The following is a 22,143-nucleotide window of genomic DNA, read 5'->3' on the forward strand; positions in this document are numbered from 1 at the left end:
CCAAATCGTTTAAACACTCGGCTGCCAATTTAATTTACTACGTTTCGAATCGATTTAAAGAATTGAAGATAGAGCGGTGTTTTTTTTTCGGGACGCACAATATATTGTTATGTCGATCCGCCACCGGAAATGAGGAAGGAACTTTCATCTCATCGAGCCTCACGATTATTCTTTTTGCAAATGAGATTATTAGAAAAATATAGTTATCATCGAGATGTTTCTCACGTATCTAGGTGGTTTAAATAAACAGATATAAAAGAGGATGACAAATACAATACATTGCAAGTATTAGGAGCCATTCAACAAGTTTACAAAGGTTTCATTAGTTATGACTAAATAAGACAAAAAATTTCCGATTAATTTCAGGATAAAAACACGTTGACATTCGCAAAATTGACAATTTTTTAAATTTCTTATTAACAATAAGTCTAATTCCTTCACGCGAAATAATGGCAGAGACTATAACGCGACGATATTTTATCGTAACGGTAAAGGGAATAAACATAGGTGAAACATGAACATTTCATAAAAATATTCGCTTTATTCTTTGAATTGTTCGTGTCCCGTTTGATATATACGATACAGTTATTGGTAGTAACAGATGTAACTAGGACCGTATTTACCTTTCGCGAACATTTCTTGGAACTTTCAGCTGTAAGTAAGTATGGCCCTAGATGTAACGACAGCGAAACGACAACGCTTGTATAATAATAAGTACCAAATAGTAATAATCAGTCGCGGATCTACATATATTTTCGACGACCTAATATTTCTAAAAATTCTCTTTTCTAAAAAAAGGATTTTACATATATATATATATATGTATATAAAATAAAATAAAATAATTTAAGAAAATAATATATTTTAACATAAATCTTGAACTTGGAAAAAAAGAAAATAAAAACACATCACAGCTTAAGAACCGATACATATCCGCATGTATCTGTACGCCGAGGATTTCTTGGTCCTAATGCTTAAACTTAGCTCACCGATAGATCTGTCACTGAGTATTATCAATGGTACCATTAACTCTAGTATTATAATATCTCGTGTAATATATCGCGAGAGGACATATATTGTTAGATAAGTTTATTGCACCGTTCAGTTCGGTCCTTGTCTAAACGTAAGATTACGAAGTACGATACAAAAGTACCCGCGCCATCGGCAAAATGAGATTCTCATACCGAGGTAATCAAGCGTGCGTTATGGGAAAGAAGAGAATGGAAATGTTTCTCTAAATGCCTACGGAAAATTGACTACAAGAAGCGCGTCGAGAAAAAGCGCGCGTACTTGTCGTCTGCTCGCGTTCTCATGTTGGAGCCGTAACATGAAACATTAAGTGATTAAGAGAGAGAGAGAGAGAGAAAGATGAGTAATTACCTACTTTAAAATATCTATCTTATTAAAGAGAAAAGAAAAATAAAAGGAAGAAGTGTCTCACTAACGTCTCGGATTGAATGGTAGACAACGAAAGCGGGAGAAGATCGAGAAATCAACTGTTTAATGAAACAAATAAATTTTATCCAGCCGCTATTATTGCGTACGCGACGCAGTGACGCAGTGATTCGCGAATATGGACCAGTATTTTTTCTTTCGAGGAATATAAAACAAGTCTGAAGATAGAAAAGTTGCTGAGTTTGAGCCGCGCACTCTCATTGATTTCTCTTTTCATCACGCTTTTATATAATCGCCACTTCAATCCGTAGAGTGTGGCCTCGAAGATTCGCAGGCGCGTTGGTCACGTGATGCGATCTATCACAATTTATCTCCATCATTTTCAGTCGTATTCGCGAGAAGATTCCGTACTGTGGAAGAGATTATGCCTTTCCTCCTCGGTAGATGGAACCTTCGAGGTTCTAACCGCTCTCGGCACCTTGCTCACTTTACTGAAGTCCCGATTGATCCCGTTACCACCGGAAATACTGAAAAATACATTGACATGTTAAACTTCATAGGTAAAGAAGAAAGAATGAAACGAAGCTGTGTCAATTGTTCGTAAAGATTATTCGGAATCTAAGCGAAATATTATCTTTCAAATACACAAGTATTAGTTATTTTATTTGATGGATTGTCGAGTTTGTTACGCTTTCTAGTCACACAGTATAAAAATATGTATTAATTCGATATATTTTGTTTCAAATATTATGAATATTATTATTGATGGATAAGAAATTTAATATTTAAAAAATAATGAAACAATGGGAATATATATAAAGGAAATTATATAAATTAGAAGTAGTTTACAAAGGAGAAAATTTTTTGATATTTGTGGCGAATTAATTTGAGATACGTACACGACGTCGACCTTGTCGTCCTCGTCCGGCTCCACTTCGTCGCTCGGCACCGTGAAGTACGGATTCGCGGATGCTGGGCGAAATTTGTAACCTGTCAAGACGAAGAATGCGTAGGTCGCCATTTCTCGAAACGTTTCGTCCAACCATTGATAATCAAAGCGTACGGTGATCTACAAACGCGAGAGCAGTTCGCATTAAAATACCAATTTCGCGATCGTAATCGATATGATATGAATAACTATAAATTACAAAACGCAGCACACACCTTGAGTATGTACATTATAATTCGGGTGAAGTATATATAGAAAACTATCATAATGTAAAAATGCTTGAATAGCATGAGCTTTCGCAAGTTCATGGCCGCCTTATCGCTCGTGCGGGCAGCCTCTTCTAAATGCCTGATGCTCCACACAACCGGAAATAGAATTGCTCCGCAACAGACCAAATCAACGAGTATAAACATGTCCCGCGAGGTCTCGCGACGCAAATTACCTACGTCGCTCTCCTCGATTATTATCTCAGCCACATTTGCCAATACCTACGAAGAGACGAGCTTCTATTACGACATTATGTCTTTAAAGCCATCATATATTATGTAACTGCTTTACCAAATATTTTAAAGTTTTTAAATGTTTTTAATTTAAAAAATATTTGAAAGGAGACAGATTATATATTAATAAAGAAAACTGATATTTTTACCTGCAACGGTATGACCAGCATAAAGAGTTTCTTTTCCTTGTCTGTGAGAATGTGCTTTATGAAGTTCCATCCCGTGCCGATAAGTACAATAGTAATAAAGAGAACGGCCCCTTTCAGGAGATGAGTAATGTAGTATAAAATCGCCCACGCCTCTACATGTTCACCCTTGGTCTGGATGAAGTGGTAATTTATACCGTGGAATAACAATGAGAAAGACTTCAGGTACACCAGGACCGCCATTAAATAGTGGATTTTGAATACAGAATGCCTGTATTACAAAAGTAGCATTAACGCTCTGTTCCATGTTAATGTTTCATTATATTTCATTATAATGCTGTTTCCCTTACTTGCTTTTGTTAAGAATAAACACCCAGAAGCAGCCCGATAAGAAGAAGAGCAGCGCCATCGTAAAGTACAAAGCCGGCAAGGGCATCTCGCCGGCGCTGAGGAAGTTGTCGTTATTAATCTCCGCTATTTCCATCTACGAGAGAAATATATCTTGCAATGACGAACAATCGCGCATCTAATCTCCTAATCATTCCCAGATAATCTTACCGTGAAATCCACGAGCAGCGGTTCCATATAATTATCATAATTCTGACAGTTGTGAAAATAGAGATTGTACAGGCCCTCCTCTTCCTCGCTCGCCACATACATGACGAAACTCGTATTGTACGATCTTTCGCCTTTGGATGTTGTCTCCATCGTCATCGGTAATCTCAGATGAGAACACGCGTTGCTCTCTGACCTGAGTCTCGGGGCATCGCTGAACACGACGGACTTCTCGATCGCTGCACAAAGAGATTTTTATTTGATGATGACTTTATGAAAAGATAAGCGGGTTCCTTTACGATCTTATTCTAAATAAGTCGAATAAGTTATTCGTCGATGTGTCATTTCCAACGATGACGCAATGAAGGCGATGATTGAGGCGAGATATAGACGATAGACACGTGTACTCAGCGCAAAAGATAGTTACCTAACCGAACCTTCACAAAAATACCTGAGTTTCGCGTTATTTATAAAATCGGGGACGAGTCGCGGTAATTATAGCGTCTCTCATCTGCGGCGATGTTCGATCGACGATGTCGCTTCGAAACCGGTACGTCGCTCATCGATCATCGTTAAAACCGTCTACGTGAATAATGCGTCTCGATCGTCATAGGTTCGCTCATTACACAAATTTTTCGAATCGCGTTTATATCAGTTTACGTATTAGTTGTTGACATTCCCTCTTCAAATATCTTTATGTGTGATATATGATATATGATTTATGACAAATAATTACGGTACACTGACAAGGTAATCTAGCTATAACAAAGGTTTCCCTCTTCATTACGCATGACATTCGTTAATATTGTTATCTGTTCTTTCCACATCGAGATATCTTTTTCATTAAGAAAATAATAATTGTTCATCAGATATTATAATGAAATTGTGTCAGGATAATAACGCGTGACAAACCATATGTTTGCATCGCGAAGGATCATAAGCCAAGTCTCCAGTTTACACCTGTTCTATCCGTTGCAGTCGAAGTATATCTCTAATATTAGGCTATGAGGAAGTGTCGAAAATATCTGGCGAATGCTGTGATGGTTTATTTTCGATATACCGCATGTATCGCTGATAACATTTACCAGATGCTGTTTTTGACTCTCCTAGGCGAAATTTCATTACTCTATTCATAGCGAACAGTAAGCAACGGTATTCAAAACGAAAATTTTCGAAGCGAATCACGTTTAGAGTAATTCTGACTGAGTTGCACAATTCGCGGAGACTAAATCAAATATCTTTCGCTCTATCTCATCACGTCTCCTCGCATAATTACCATGTCTTTAAGCATATGCCAAATGTTGCAACTGCCGCTCGCGATTTATTACATTGTGCAATGTTATAAAATTAAGTATAAACGCTGGTCGCATTACATGTACGAGGAATGTACCAAGCGGATCGCTATAAAAATCGATGAAGCACGAGACATGTCGTCGGTTGAATATTTGTTATAGCGATATCTCTCGCCTCTATGTGTATGAGGTGGAAATAACTTTGCACATAATTTAACGCATACGCGACGACTCACCGTGCGATGCGTTTCGTTTTCTCCGTGGGAAGAGCGCGGTATCGCTGAATCTCGCCGACAGCGAGCTCCTCTTTGTTCGATACATCAGCACCGTACTGGAGTCTTTATAAATATGTGCCGCTCGTACATTGCGACTGCAGTTTACTTGCATCCTGCAACGATTTACGAATTATTCCTCGTTGCAAATGGAGATTAACTCTTCATCCGGGGCATTCTAACGCTGACGATTACACTTACGTTAGATTCTTCAAGTCCATGGTAAAATATATAATAGAACTGTCGTCCTTCTGTTCCGTCCTGAGAGTCGAAACATTTTGCAGCAGGCATCCATCCAGATGATTATGCACGTAGGGATTGATAGCATCGATAAGCGTTCTACCCAAGCTGAAGCCGAACTGTAATCAGAATAGAAATGCCATGTTGTAACAGTATAAAAATAATTGTTTATTTGCGTAAAAAAAATATATAAATTTATTTTTATATTATATAAAATAATAATTTTATATATAAATTAATTTGTCTCTCTTTTCGTATAGAACGAATAATGAAATATGTGTGTTATAAATTGTTTAAATGAATGCTTTCAAAGATAAGGTAACGATATACACGAGGAGGTTTCATGTGCCAGTTTATATTCCATGTTGTAAGTGTTATATGTGTGAACAAGTCATTCACGAGTCTAACAAGTCGATGATATACATACATACCAAGCATCCTGGGCGCTTATTTATAAACGCGGGCTCTCGGCGGGACTATCAAAGTACGGAAGACAGAAACAGGTGTCCGTCGACAGAGCGACGTATATGCGCTGTTTTGTAATCAAGCTTTTAATTTGCTTAATAAAGAGATCTTTATCAGATTGAAATTTTTATCTTGTTATATTGTAATTAAATTGACAGTATAATAAAAGTATGTGAGTTTTATAGAAATTACAGAGAAAATGTGTTGCAAAATTATTTTATTTCGAAAATTCCGAGAAAAAAATGAGCTATATCAAGATTAATTTTATCTTCATAATATATTGTTCGTTACTCCAAATTTTTTTTTTTAAAGAAAAGATTGACTCCAAATTTTTCAGGAAAATTTAAGTGATTTAAAAATGCATTTAGAGAGAACTGTATCTCGTACATTATTATTTATTATTGCAACTCACCACGGCCTTGTTAGTACTTTCTGGCGACAGTTTTTTGTCTACGTCTGCTGGCTCGAACTTGAAATTCGTGAGATTTACGGTTAAAATGCCACCCTTGTAGAAACCGAACGTGCTCAGAGTGATGTAATGCCTTCTGTCTTTCTGAAATACAAACAATACTTTGAGCGGAAAAAAAATAATGCATCGGCCAAAGAGCGGCAAAAGGAACAAAGTGCAGCGTGGATTAAAGTACCGTATGCTTCGAAAAGCATAGACATACAGATTTATAGATTGCAACTCTCTTTGAGTTTTCACAAAATTTTTCTAGAAAATTCTTTGAAATATTTATTTGTCAGCAATTTCGCAAATTAACATAATTTCTAGCAGCCAGCACGACAATAAATGTCGTAAAAAATTTTTTCCAAAATTATCCAGAAAAATACTCAGCGTATAATTATATATCTATCAATTGAAATTATAAAATTATAAATATAAGGAATCGATAAAACAATTTTCAATAATTTTCTCTTTTAAAATGACATATGATGACATGCTCCGAAATTATCGCGCATGACGCTCAATGAGAATGCCATGGGCGATTTCGTTCGATATTATTTTTTCCTGAGAGATTCTTGCGTACGATCGTAATGTACACACAATGCACTATTGTAGGCGTCCTTTTCCCACAGGATTATTCCGTTATACGACACAATCTCCGATCCATCGAAACGATTCAACGAACGCAGCTGCTTCAAGGCTTTCTTTTCCTGAATCGCAATTAGGTGCGCGATAATAATAATAATAATAATGATAAATGTCGTATGGAAGAATCGCATTTCCAGCGCAAAACCAACCCGTATATCCAGCTTGTGAATCCTCGCATTCGCCACGATCACCATCAGCAGAAGCGACAGACAAACACGCGCCAGCGTGACAACCGTGTTCGACCGCATCTCTTCGGCTCTTCTTACACTCCCGCTGATTGTCTTCTCCAGCTGTATATCACCGCTCGTGTCACATCACAAGGAATCGGCGCGCGCCGCGTCCAGAACACTTCGCCCTCGCTCGTCGATAACCGAGCAGGAACTGAGACCGTCCCGAGATGCTGGGAACATCGGAATTGAACCGGACTGACATGACAAGCGCTTGTGAAAAGGAGGAACGGGCGAACGCGGACCGTTAGCGAACTCGACCGGGCATACAGTGATGCCAGTTTTGAGACGCTGCCACAGCCACAGCGTGTGGAGGGGATAACTCACACAAGCGTGAACCGTGTACGTGTAATGCGCAGAACGCTCTGCGCATTATATGTACACGGTTCACGCTTGTGTGAGTTATCCCCTCCACACGCTGTCGCTGTGGCAGCGTCTCGAAACTGGCATCACTGCCGGGCAACCGTGTTGTCAAGCATGTGTTGCCGGCATGGCAGATGGCAGAATCGCCCTGAAAAGAGAGAAAAAAAAAACAAGCAGCAAACATCGAGAGGAGTTTCGTTGGCTCGGTTCCATCAGGGTCGAGAACGTTCGACGTGTGTTTCTCGATTAATATGATCGTCGACAGTTACAATTCGTTCCCATTGTGCGCTGGTAAGGGTCCAAACTCGTGGCATCCTCAGGGCCGAAATACGATTTTCAACGGCCCCTGACTTCGTGCGCGTTTACATGTTCTGTAATCGGAGCGAAACAGGAGTATACAGTCGCGTTTCCGAAAGAGGAGGAAGAGACGATAAAGTATAAGACATGTGGAAAATAGCAGATCTTTTCGCAATTTTATATTTTATATGAAAATTTATTTCAAATTTAAAAAGACAGGTGAAAATGATTAACAAAATTTTTAAGAGAGAATTTTTTTACTGATAATAAATTTTAACAATGATTATCACATAAACAAATATCCAAGTGATCTAAAGAATAAAGATTAAAATAATTCGAAAATTTGTGTTTTAGTTTTTATATCGTTCAGCTGAAAAACGTTTATTGCTCTGTTCTGGATCATCTAACGCGATTATATATTCATTTCTCTCACTGACATCTCAATTTGCAAGCCTTTTCGCTAAGATTTATATTAATAATTCGCAATAAAAGTAAACAAATATCAAGTAAATTCTTCGATTAAAAATTTCTCGAATGCATGCTTCGATTTGCAGAACAGAAACGAACGGAGTAAAGTGGTATGTCATTGTAATTTGAGGGTTATGTTATTAATTAATCAATTTCTTTTGTGCAGGAAATCTTTCTGATCCGATATTATGGAAAAGCAACTCGAGGCTCTGAATATCGATGATTCCTTTGAGTCGGAACTAGAATCACCACGTAGAATAATCAGGACGTTTAGTTTTCCATCCAGCCAAATCCATTGTTTCAAGGCTCCTGAAGAATTAAAGTCACCCAAGCTGGACAGGCATTACAGCGAGCAAATAATATATCCAAACATTTATGCGAGGTATTGTATATATATCCTTTGATTAAAATTACTACGAACTTAATATTGCACGATACGTAAAAATTTAATATCTCTATTAACCAAATTTTATTTGTTTGTTTCTATGTCTTTTAATAATTCGTATGAATTATTAAATTATTATAATTATAGTTTTTGAGTAAAGATATTTTTGCAATTAAAACATTTTTTATACATGTCATAATTGATTAAGATAGAAATGCAAAACGAAAAATTTGTTAATATTAATAATAGTATTTTTATTTATTATTTTTATCGACAATAAAATTTATAAATATTTTTAAGACAATAAAAAACTTAGTGCTTTCGTTTAACCTAACAAGATAATTAAAGAATGAAAAGATTAGAGATTGAAAAGTGCGATTATCAGAAAAAGATAAGATATCAAATGGCATTAATCAAGTATCTTGTTATTCCCTAATCTAGGAGACCGGCAATATTATCAGAGATGGAAGCACGCATTAAAAAAGCAGAGTATATCTTTTATGACAATAGTAAGGTTCCGGACCATATCTGGCCTCCAAGGATTGATAAGGCACCATCCATCCCCGCACCTATGCCTGCGGACAATCAGGTGGAATATATGGAAGTAGAGAAATATCCAGATTCACTAAAATCTATCCATGATGCTACATCATCCACATCCGCACCTATGGAAACGGTCGATCGAGCAGAAGCTATGGAAGTTGAAAAATTTATGGACTCTACGAATCCTGCGGGATGCATAGACTTATCGAAAACGATCTCTATAGAATCATTATCGTTCGCTGCTGTAATCGCGCAAGCACACACGACTGTGTTGAGGTCTGTCTTCAATTTAGAATCCCAACCTGCAGAAGCGGACGATGATACAAGACTGATTCCTACAAGACGAAAACTCTGGAAGACTTCTAAGACTCAAAACGACAATACAGACTATACGAACGAAAACGTTGAAGATGATGAGAAACGAAGTAACTATCAAGATACGAAAGAAGAAATTCGTCCTAAAAATGCTTCAAAGTGTTCGAAAGTCAAACAAGCACTTCGTGTATTTTTTGTAGCAATTTTGTTATTTGTACTTTTGTTTTTCGTACCTTTGCAAGACGATCAGAATGATAAGCATAGTAATACTTTTGCGACTGCTGTTGTAGAATTGAAAAAACAGATTTTTGGTCAAGATCGAGCCATAGAAGTCTTGACTGATTATATTCCGCAAGATTCACCTTCTTTAAAAATAATAGCTCTCGTTGGTGGTACTGGTGTCGGTAAATCATACACGGCGGAAATTATAAGGAAGAACTTTCATGAAAGAAGTAGTAACCGTCTCTTTTTTTCGCGCGCGGACTTATTTGTATTGGAAAATTTGAGAGAAGAGCATTTGTTGGACACTATAAAGTTTGTAAAAACGCATCAAGAGACATACGGACATCGATACGGTACCATATTAGCTATTTTTAATGTCGAGCAAATGAGTGACGATTCAACGCGTAGCATAGATTTGAACAAAAGTATAAGTACAATAAGAAGTACTTTTGCCGACGCAAATCTCGATATCAAAGTTATTCCCTATGAACCCTTGAGCGAGGAAACTTTAGAAAAATGCATTATAGACGTGGCGAAAAATATCAAGAAAACACTCTCTCGAGATCAGATTGCTCTTATTAAACAACAATTGATAGAAAATAATACCGGTTGCAAAGGAGCCTATGGCAAAGTTCAGGTGATTGGTAGACAATAAAGAAATTATACGTGATTACTTCTGAGGTGACAAGACTTATAAAATTATTGTTTAATGACTGATATAATAATATTCAATAAAATAATATATTTTTTCTCTGTTTACATTTTTTATTGTAATAATCTCAAGAAGGGTAATTTCCCTATTAAGATATTATTTTCCTTTAAAAATATGTCGAATTGCATTTTCACGTTGCTTAATTAAATCGTCAGTCAGTAAAAAGTCAACTCGCACATGATTTACAATCATAGTCTATTGGTTTGAATACATGATGAAATTTTTGTATGCATTGCATCCAGGTTGTATTAAAAAAGTGATTGATAATTTTTGCAAGATATGATGTGTGATATGTTGTTTAGCGTACGTCTAGCGAAACGTGTAATTAACGCGTTACACAATTAAATAAACTTAAATTGATTAGAATTCCCGACATATGTAATATCTCAAATATTTTTTGCTAAAAAATTGATTTTGCTAAGTTTCATTCTGTAATCACATTTGAATTTACGACGATTTATAAACAAGTGTTCGTGATTATTGCGTATGTATAAATTTTCATAATGACATGTAATGCTCAAACGTTAGGTTTTTTTTTAATAGCTACGCTACGTTGTCACAATATAACACAGTAATGTCACTTCTATACGAGAACAAATTATTTTAGTACGCATGCGTCGATCATACAATTGACCACATGGCGCATATGTATTTATGTATTTATGTATGTATATGTGTATGTATGTATGCATGCATGTATGTATGCATGCATGTATATATGTATATCAATAAGCGCTATACAATGGGTTTAGGAGAAACAATCGTGTAGTAATCGAACGTGCGAACGTGTTACTTCTAGAACCAACGAATCAACGTCGAGTATTGACAAGACGATGCTCAACGATCAATATGACGATGAGTCATGTGGCTTGGCATAACATCAAAAGTACCGATAGTTCAGTGACACAATTATTTTAGTACGCATGCGTCGATCATACAATTGACCACATGGCGCATATGTATTTATGTATGTATATGTGTATGTATGTTTGCATGCATGTATATATGTATATCAATAAGCGCTATACAATGGGTTTAGGAGAAACAATCGTGTAGTAATCGAACGTGATTGGTTCTTACTTCTAGAACCAACGAATCAACGTCGAGTATTGACAAGACGATGCTCAACGATCAATATGACGATGAGTCATGTGGCTTGGCATAACATCAAAAGTACCGATAGTTCAGTGACACTACTGTGTGTAGTTATATCGTGACGTTGTTACTACAGTGCTGTTACTACAGTGGTCTTTCTTATGCAAAAGTCGCTCGCGAAAAAATATTTTGTATTCTTTTATTAGTTATAAAAACTATAGACTTTGATTTGTAAAAGACTTGTTTCTTCGAAGTATATAAATATAGTTAATATGTTGTAGATTAGAAAGTATGTTGAATATAAATTAAGAAAAATCTGAATGTGCGAAATTTTAAAACAAAGAAAATAAACTATATAAATTCGGTAAATTTAATATAATCAAAATAAATAGATCATAAAAGAAGAAGTATGTAAATTAAGAAAAATCTGAGTGTGCGAAATCTCTTGAAACAACGAAGAATAAACTATAAATCTGGTAAATTAAATATAATCTGAATGGATTATAAAAGAAGTGTATGGCTTATAAATATATGTATTAACTATCACAAACATTCGTGTTTTAGATTACGAATTCTTGTAAAAGAAGTGCATTGAACTTGTTAGTTACATTTTTTGAAACTGTATTTTGCTCAATCTTTTTTATTTTTTATTTGCATGGTGTGTGTAATAAGAATTATTATATATAAGAAGAAACTTTAGATTACGGACAAAAATTAGATTATGATGTTGCTACTTTATACTTGTACTTTTTATACATATTTACGAATAAAAGACTATGTGTATGTGTGAAATAAGTTTTCTAAATAAAAATTTGTGCATAAAATAAAAGTAATTGAGTTAGCTTAAAAGTACGTCGCATTGACAGTTCTTTGTCCTCGCGATCAATATCCAAACAGAAATTGAGACTTCTCCGAAACGTTGGAAATATCCATTAGACAGAGTATTAAGAAGTGGGGGTCGTCAAATATTAGACTGAGATAGCATGCTTTGTATCACTATTTTATCTTTGTCTTTTCATCCTTTCTACTTTTTTGTTTCCCAGTCAATGAAAGCTTCTTTACCCTATCACGCGTCTTTAGACAAAGACAGATTGATCAGCTATCTCTTTCTATTAGCGTTTTCGAATGAACGGGTTAATCCAACCCGGATCAATTAATCACTATATTTTACTATAAATTCAAGCCTTTTATTGGCAGAGACGATGCAATGACGTCATTAATCGCTCTCAGAGCAATTAAACCTGTTACATTCGAAAACGCTATATTCTTTGACGCGTTCTGACTACAGAAAATGTAGAGACGCGCAGTATATATATTATTAATATTATATGTCTATGCCATGAAAACATCAGAATCAAATATGACAGTGCTGTGCAATAAAAAAGGAACGAATAAACTTGATCGAACACGTATTATCAAGCATGTCAACACAGCAGAATTGCACCAAAAATAATAAAAGAAAATAGGAAGGACATAAAACATATGAAGGATTTTTATTAGTTCTATTTTATTCGAGGACAATCGACGTCTTCTTTGATCAATATGATTTCTGACATTTATGATTTGTTTGCATTGTAGTTTGCATTTGTATGATGGTACGATTTCGTGATTTAATGCCAAATTACGAGTGTTAAAACTCATGCGTCTTCCCTGCAATTATATTGAATTATAAGGAAACGAAAAATCATATAAGATTTATTTTTGCAAAATACACTGACAATGAGAAAAATAAGTATTTTTGTATATAATCATACATGTTTAATAATATAAATTAGTAAAATACGCCGAAAACTCCTTTTTTGTTATTATATATTATATTATACAGAGTGTCCCAGAATTCGCGGGCACGGAATGCACTGCGTGATTATCCATGTCAAAAGAAGCAATTTTTTTCTGGATATTTAGATATCATGCATAGTTCTTATAAAATCTTTAACGGAATAGTAAAATAGCATACATACACGTTCACACGCCACACGCGCCGTGCTCGCGCCTCCCCTAATTCATGCGTAACTAGAGCGCTCATTCGTTAGCTCAAAGTTGTTTTTATTTAAAAGTAGTATTCAGACGTAATTTTGCCAGAGAAAGAAATTGCTTTTTTTAACACAGACAATCACGCTGTGCATTCCGTGTTCGCGAATTCTGGGACATCCTGTATATTTTGTATCTCGCTTCTGACATCATAATTATAATTCAATTGCAGTGAGAACACAGAAGCATTAACGCGATTATATATTAACTTCTTCGCTAAGATTTACATTAGTCATTTGCAATAAGAGTAAGCTAGTATCATATAAATTAGTAAATTATTTGATTAAGAATTTCTTAAATATCTGTTTCGATTCACAAAAGATGAAGTAAAGCGTAAATATATGTCAAAGCAACTTGAGAGTTATGTTATTAATAAATTGCTGGTTTTATATTTTCGCAGGAAATTTTTCAAATCCGATACTATGAAAAAGGAAACCGAAGATTCCTTCGATTTACGATCAGATAAAGAATTATGTTTTCTCAAGGTAATTAGAATTTTTTTTCTGTCTAGCCTGCAAATTTCTTCTTAAAGACTTTTGAAGAATTAAAATTGTTTAAGTTAAACAATACAACAAGCAGATTTTATTGAATCAGGATATTTATGTTAAATATTATATCCTTTGATTAGAATTACGATTGTAATATCGCATAGCATATATATATATATATCCACATCCACACACACACACACCTTTCATTTGTTTATTTTGTTACGTGTACATGTTTTTTAATAATATTTGCATAAATAATTAAGAATTGTTTAGAATAATACTACATTTGTGCCAATTATCTTTTTATATAATTAAAAATTACAATTTCAAGTAAAGATATCTCATTACAATTAAAACAATGTCTACATAAACCTTAATTGTTTGAGACAGAAATGCAAAATAAAAAGTTTATTAATTTTAATTATAATAAACTGGAACGTACGATTATTTCAAAAAGATAAGATATTATATGACATTAATTAATCATCTTTTTATTTTTAAAACCAGGAACTAGATATGGAAGCAGAGATGCAAACGGAAACGTTTGCAAAAAGAATGCAAGCAGATGAAGATCTATTAAATTTTAACCAGATCTCAGCGTATTGCCGATCTATGAATAAAAATCATTATAAACTAATACCTACACCATCCGAATTCTCAAATTTGTCTTGGGACTATTATGAAATAGAAAATATGAAACAAAATAAAATTATTAATTCAACAAAACATTTCAACGATTCAAATCCAATTGCACCAATATTAACTTTATCTACACCTATAATATCAGATGATCAAGGGAAAACTACAGACGAGAAAGTTATGGACCATATGGATTCTGCAGATTTCATATCAAAATCAATGTCTAAGGATAAATTATTACAGTGGGTATAATTCGATTTTATTTGAATTATTAAGAATTGTTTAGAATAAAACTGTATGCGAGTATTATTTTCTTGTATAATTAAAAATTATATATTTTTCGAGTAAATATATTTTGGCAATTAAAACAATTTCTATACAAGATTAAATCGCTTGAGATAAAAATGTAAGATAAAAAATTTATTTACAAAAGTAATAGTATTTGCATTTGTATTGTTATTATCGACAATTAAAATTTAGGAATATTTTTAATATAGAATAAATATTTGCTGTTTTTATATTTAACATAACGCGACTATTCACCAGGTTTAACGCATACAATTAACTAAAAAAGATAAAATATGACACGTCATTGACGTAGCGTTCTTTTATTTTAAAATATTAGAGGCCAGATATTAGCAGAATACGAAGTACACAGAAAAGTTACGGAATGTAATTATCCATTTAAAGCTGGAGTAATGAGCTTACCGGAATCGTCTATTATGGAACCGTCCCATACGGAATCGTCCCATGCAGAGTCTTCCTTTACGAACTCTTTTGAACCAGGGATTGCGCCATCGAATACACCAATACTTCAATCTAAGGACACTTCAGTGGAAAATTTTGAAGTAAAAGAATCTACAGATTCAACGATAAATATTCACGATATTGGAAACATTTCATCTACATCTATATCAGATAGTCAACCGAAAACTACAAATGATGAGGAAATTATGGACTCTATGAATTCTGCAGAATTGATATCAACACAGATGTCTAAGAAAGTGGAAGTGGAAGATAATGAAAAAAAAGAATCTACAGATTTAACGACAAATATTCACGATAGTGTAAACATTTCATCTACATTTATATCAGATAGTCGACCAGAAACTACAAATGATAAGGAAATTATGGTCTCCATGAAAATTTATGATAACGCTCAAAAAGACAAAAAACCGGAAGACATTCAAGATACGAAAGTAAAAATTCATCCAAAGAAATGTCCGTCGAAATGTTTCATATATTTGAAATGTTTCATAATCTTGTTAATATTAATTCTATCTTTATTTTTATTTCAATTTTATTTCCGTTTTGGGCATATGCGTATGGTTAAGAATGGTGAACACGCTATCACTTTTGCGACTGCTATTTGCAAATTTGAATTGAAGGAAAAAATATTCGATCACTGGATTCCATTGTTTTTATCAAAAGAAAAAAAAGTAACAAAAAAAAAAGATAGATGGATTTATAATCTGAGTAATTAAATTAATGAAGATATAATTAGAAGCATTAGAAGGAGAATCGCATGTAGTTAATCAAGCGTCTTCTTATTTTAAAATATTGTAGAGACCAGGTATTAGCAGATGACGATGCATGCACAAAAGGCAAGGAATGTAACTATCTACTTAAAAACGAAATAATGAACTTACCGGGTTCGCCATCGGAACTGTTTCCTACGGAATCGTTTGGTACGGAATCGAACGCTACTAAAGTCGTGCGACCAAGTACATCAAAATCCGCAATCGAGCTAAAATCTCAATCTTCACAAGAATGTTTTTAGAAGATTGAAAATGATAATAAATTGAAAAACTATGATCGTATTCTATGAAATCGTCTCTTGCAGAATCTTCCTTTACGAATCCTACTGAACTATGGATTGCGCCACTAAATACGCCAATACATGATTATTGTCTAACATCATTTGTAGAAGATATAAACATTTATGATTACGTAACAGAATTAAACTTGATGTTAGTGACAAGCAGGCTCTTACTAACTGATACAAGTCGAATTTCTCGAGAAAACGATTCTGACAGTATAACAGTATAAAAAAGCAGTGAAAAGGAAGAATCGAAGAATTATCAAAATAACGAAAAAGAAAATTGTCAGGAAATTGATAAGATACCATCATTAGAATCTGCGGATGCTTCAGTGGAAAATTTGGAACTACACAGAATGTATCTACAAATTTGATAAATATTTTATAATCAGGATAAATAGATTATAAAAAAGAGTATATGTTTTAACATTTTATAAACGTATATTTACATAACATTCCGGTTTTAGAATACAATTTTTTTTTAAATGCGCATTGAAATTATTATTTAAATTTTTCAAAATTATGTTTTGCTAAAATATTTTATAATTTTTAATTTATATAATAATAATTATTGTATGTACGTAAGAAAGTTTAGATTACGAATAATAATTAGATTAAATGCATTTACTACTTTGTAAATCTTGTAACTTGTATTTTTTATATATTTATAAATAAATTATCGAAACAAAACGTTAGCCATGTGATGAGTTATTGATGTATTTTCTTTAAATGAATGTTTCTTTAGATAAAAGCTTGAGTACAAAATATAAGTAATTGATTTAACTTTAAAAATTAAACGGAATTGCAAAACTCTAAATGGTAAATTATATAATTAATGATAACCACTTAAATATTATATGATGTGACTGACAAATGCAAAAGTAATTTAAATATTTTGCATAAATTGAATAATATTACTCAGATACATCTATGAACCGCTACTAATTGTAAATTTATTGTGTCAATAAAATTCGGAATTTTTTTTCTTTTGGAATAACGTAAGCGTAAAATAGTATTACATATTACATGTAATATGTTTCAAAATTATCATGCATGACACACGATGATGAACAATTTCATGCGATACCACATCCCATGATTTTATATTTGATATATATTGCAAGCATTTTTCGCCTTACATACCTCACAGGATTATTGCGACACACCATAATGTTCCTTACAGGATTATTGTGATATACATAATGATTTATTAAGACAATTTGACAAACACAGACACTTTGAGAAGTGCCAAATTTTCCCCAAATCGTCATTGAACGTGCGATAATAATATTAATAATAATAAATTTGTTATCTGAAAAATTGCATTTTTAGTGCAACCAACCTAACCTAACCTTACGAATTCTTACGTTTGCTATAGTCACTATTGACAAAATACGCACCCCTATGCAGCGATTGGCTGCATCTGTTCTGCTTTTGGCATTTCAGCTGGTCATCTCCCACTCTATTTCTATTTATTTCACGTCACAAAGGATCTACGCATACTGTGTCGAAAAAATCCCTTCGCTTCCACTCACAGGTACCTGAAAGAAAAAGGATCATCCCTAAAAGATGGAACCATATGTACCGGACTCAGTTAGACTAGTCTTAAGAGAGCTGCGAAAAAGAACGATTGGTATATTGGAACATCAAACTAAAAAAACTGCAAATATTGATCGGTGAGTTTTAATTATCTTGTTTCATTATCAAAAATACGTTTGACATATTTTTCTTTTTAACATTATGTTTGATAATCATAATGTAGTTGCATTTTGTACTAGTAAAATCTTAAATTTATACCATTCACAAACAAAATTACGATTTAGATGCCCGTGGTTACATGTTTGCGTTCGGAGTGAGACAAAAGAATTTATTAATGTCTCAAGTAGAGAAGGAAGAGATAATAAAGAGTAACGCTAACGTTGAACTATGCACGTATTCATGATGCGTGATTTGCGATTTCTGAAGAATAAAAAAATTTGATTGTAAATATCGAAAATAAAATTTAGAAATATTTTTAATACATAATTAAAAGTTTGATCTGTCTTTATTTAATGTAACGTGACAATTCGAAATCTAACATATGCGATTAACTAAGAAAGATAAGATATCGCATGTCATTAATCAAGCGTTTTTTCATTTTAAAAATCAATAGAGGCCAGGTATTAGTAGACAATGATGCAGGGATGAATGTTGCTATTCATCTAAAACCAAAACAATGAACTTACCGAGATTGTCTACTACGGAACCGTCTACTACAGAATCGTCTCCTATGGAATCGTCCGGTACGGAATCGAGCGCTACTGAAATCGCACGACCGAGTACATCAAAATCCGCACTCGAGCTAAAATCTCAATCATCGCAAGAATGCACTCAGAAGAAAGACAATGACCATAAATCAAAAGAAAATCAGGATAAATGTCAAGTGATAAATATGAGAGCAAAGGAATCTATGGATTTAACGGCAAATATTCACGATAATACATCTGCATCTGAGCCAGTAGACGATCAAGCGGAAGCTATGAACGATAAGAAATTCGTGAATCTTGAAGAATCAACATCAATGTCTAAGGATAAATCATTACAGTGGAGATTTATAAATGCGGTATTCAAATTTAATTTCAAAATTATGATGTTTCATTTTTCAATATTACCACAGTTAGTAATGAACAAGATTATTAATAAATTTTCTTCGAAATATATGAGAATATATGCTAAAGCTCAAGAAAACAAAAAACCGGAAGATATTCAAGATACGGAAGTAAAAATTCGTCAAAAAAAATGTTTCACATGTTTGAAATGTTTCATAATTCTGTTCATATTAATTCTATCTCTATTTTTATTTCAATTTTATTTCCGTTTTGGGCATATGCGTATGGTTAAGAATGGTGAACACGCTATCACTTTTGCGACTGCTATTTGCAAATTTGAATTGAAGGAAAAAATATTCGATCACTGGATTTCATTGTTTTTATCAAAAGAAAAAAAAGTAACAAAAAAAAAAAATAGATGGATTTATAATCTGAGTAATTAAATTAATGAAGATATAATTAGAAGCATTAGAAGGAGAATCGCATGTAGTTAATCAAGCGTCTTCTTATTTTAAAATATTGTAGAGACCAGGTATTAGCAGATGACGATGCATGCACAAAAGGCAAGGAATGTAACTATCTACTTAAAAACGAAATAATGAACTTACCGGGTTCGCCATCGGAACTGTTTCCTACGGAATCGTTTGGTACGGAATCGAACGCTACTAAAGTCGTGCGACCAAGTACATCAAAATCCGCAATCGAGCTAAAATCTCAATCTTCACAAGAATGTTTTCAGAAGATTGAAAATGATAATAAATTGAAAAACTATGATCGTATTCTATGAAATCGTCTCTTGCAGAATCTTCCTTTACGAATCCTACTGAACTATGGATTGCGCCACTAAATACGCCAATACATGATTATTGTCTAACATCATTTGTAGAAGATATAAACATTTATGATTACGTAACAGAATTAAACTTGATGTTAGTGACAAGCAGGCTCTTACTAACTGATACAAGTCGAATTTCTCGAGAAAACGATTCTGACAGTATAACAGTATAAAAAAGCAGTGAAAAGGAAGAATCGAAGAATTATCAAAATAACGAAAAAGAAAATTGTCAGGAAATTGATAAGATACCATCATTAGAATCTGCGGATGCTTCAGTGGAAAATTTGGAACTACACAGAATGTATCTACAAATTTGATAAATATTTTATAATCAGGATAAATAGATTATAAAAAAGAGTATATGTTTTAACATTTTATAAACGTATATTTACATAACATTCCGGTTTTAGAATACAATTTTTTTTTAAATGCGCATTGAAATTATTATTTAAATTTTTCAAAATTATGTTTTGCTAAAATATTTTATAATTTTTAATTTATATAATAATAATTATTGTATGTACGTAAGAAAGTTTAGATTACGAATAATAATTAGATTAAATGCATTTACTACTTTGTAAATCTTGTAACTTGTATTTTTTATATATTTATAAATAAATTATCGAAACAAAACGTTAGCCATGTGATGAGTTATTGATGTATTTTCTTTAAATGAATGTTTCTTTAGATAAAAGCTTGAGTACAAAATATAAGTAATTGATTTAACTTTAAAAATTAAACGGAATTGCAAAACTCTAAATGGTAAATTATATAATTAATGATAACCACTTAAATATTATATGATGTGACTGACAAATGCAAAAGTAATTTAAATATTTTGCATAAATTGAATAATCTGTACCAGCATTCACACATATATGTTTTTATTAAATACGATTTCTCGATTCTTTGCGTAAATATCCTATTTTTATAATCTACTTATTTCTTTTTTATTTAAATTCTTGTACATTATATTAATTTCAACAAATAAAATTATTCAATTTGTGCGGAGTGTCATGTTTTCTGTTTTTTTTAAACGAAATGTTTACCCGACAATTGTTTTAAAGATTCATTAAAATTACGGTCATGCATAGACATATTACATCCTTTATATATGTACACCAACGATTGCGTAAATTCTATTCACTTCATTGCTTGCAGTATTTTTCAAAAATAATTATTAATACAATTTGTTAATCTTAAACACAAGCATGATTATCTAGCATTATCTTTTTACATTCATTTTCATGAAGGATTATTGCTATTTTTAGTATAAGCACGTTCTTTATACAATGATATTGTCGAGTTAATTGATGTCATGATATTGCTACGAAAGACAATAAAATTAAAAGTATCGTTTTGAAAGTAATCATTTTCTATTAGTTTCTGATTATAAAATTTACATGCATAGACGATTAACTAATCGATTAAGTCATTTTTATATATTTTATCTGTCTACGATGTGTTTCAACAAACGAGAAGTTATTATGCGGCAAAACTTTACTTATTTTATGTTCCAGGTTGTAAAAAGTAAAACATTGTGAGTTAAAAAAAATTGCGATATCTCGCCGGATTGCAATGAATTAAATTTATCTTCGGCCGACTAATCGGACGTTTGTCGGATAATGTAGAAAGGATAATTGATTTTGGGAGAAACTGTAGCTATAACTGGAAAATCGCATTACGAAATTGCCGAAAATATCGTACATTGTTTCTATTAAAATGCTATTTATTTATGTATAAACAAACAGAAAACCAATATGCTATTTCACACCGTGTCAAAAAATACGAAAGCATCTCTTGTACTCTTTTTATCTTCAAGGATCCAGTCTCCGCACCAAAGATGTTTTTATTAGTATCAGTGAACATTGTTGCTATTGGTGGAGAAGAAAAGTATCGCAGAAAACTATACATTACAAAACAACGAAGAATAAACTATAAATCTGGTAAATTAAATATAATCTGAATGGATTCTAAAAAGAGTTTGTGCCCTATAAATATATGTATTAACTGTTACGTCCTGGCGACTCCACGATTCCTTTCTTCCGCGACGTTGCGGTAACGATCGTCAGTTGGTGATAAGAACGAACCGTTCAATAAACAAAGCATCTTGTGCCATACGTTTCTTTTAAACACTGTCATTTGTCAGTAACTACATCCACGAGTATCCGTGGGAAAGACGCAAGGAAATCGGTGATGGAAA

At 33.1% G+C, this 22,143-nt stretch overlaps 3 protein-coding genes across 6 annotated transcripts; 2 read left to right on the top strand and 1 right to left on the bottom strand.

Moving 5' to 3' along the window:
* Positions 1-521: 521 nt before the first annotated feature.
* On the bottom strand, positions 522-7,334 carry LOC115238168 (protein GPR107). Its single transcript, XM_029811764.1, has 10 exons — positions 7,060-7,334; positions 6,227-6,367; positions 5,311-5,468; positions 5,074-5,225; positions 3,549-3,784; positions 3,341-3,474; positions 2,994-3,261; positions 2,560-2,832; positions 2,295-2,464; positions 522-1,922 (listed from the first exon to the last, which is right to left on the bottom strand). The coding sequence occupies exons 1-10, from the start codon at positions 7,156-7,158 to the stop codon at positions 1,778-1,780; spliced, it is 1,776 nt and encodes a 591-aa protein (XP_029667624.1). The 5' UTR covers positions 7,159-7,334; the 3' UTR covers positions 522-1,777.
* Positions 7,335-7,579: 245 nt separating this feature from the next.
* Positions 7,580-11,314, top strand: LOC115238167. Of its 4 annotated transcripts, none has more exons than XM_029811760.1 (3): positions 7,580-7,791; positions 8,432-8,647; positions 9,092-11,314. In XM_029811760.1, exons 2-3 carry the CDS (start codon positions 8,454-8,456, stop codon positions 10,383-10,385), a joined length of 1,488 nt encoding a protein of 495 aa, XP_029667620.1. In that variant the 5' UTR covers positions 7,580-7,791; positions 8,432-8,453; the 3' UTR covers positions 10,386-11,314. The 4 variants fall into 4 exon arrangements, with proteins under 4 accessions (XP_029667620.1, XP_029667621.1, XP_029667623.1 ...); XM_029811761.1 differs by lacking the exon at positions 7,580-7,791 and adding an exon at positions 7,840-8,016; XM_029811763.1 differs by lacking the exon at positions 7,580-7,791 and adding an exon at positions 8,199-8,288.
* A 2,575-nt stretch (positions 11,315-13,889) lies between these two features.
* On the top strand, positions 13,890-16,891 carry LOC115238173. The gene is made up of 7 exons (XM_029811768.1): positions 13,890-13,894; positions 13,969-14,053; positions 14,567-14,940; positions 15,324-16,115; positions 16,265-16,422; positions 16,542-16,668; positions 16,756-16,891. The coding sequence occupies exons 1-7, from the start codon at positions 13,890-13,892 to the stop codon at positions 16,889-16,891; spliced, it is 1,677 nt and encodes a 558-aa protein (XP_029667628.1).
* The last annotated feature ends 5,252 nt before the right edge of the window (positions 16,892-22,143 follow it).

Source organism: Formica exsecta, unplaced genomic scaffold (assembly GCF_003651465.1).
Source record: "Formica exsecta isolate Colony F162 unplaced genomic scaffold, ASM365146v1 scaffold323, whole genome shotgun sequence".
Lineage (NCBI taxonomy): Eukaryota > Metazoa > Arthropoda > Insecta > Hymenoptera > Formicidae > Formica > Formica exsecta.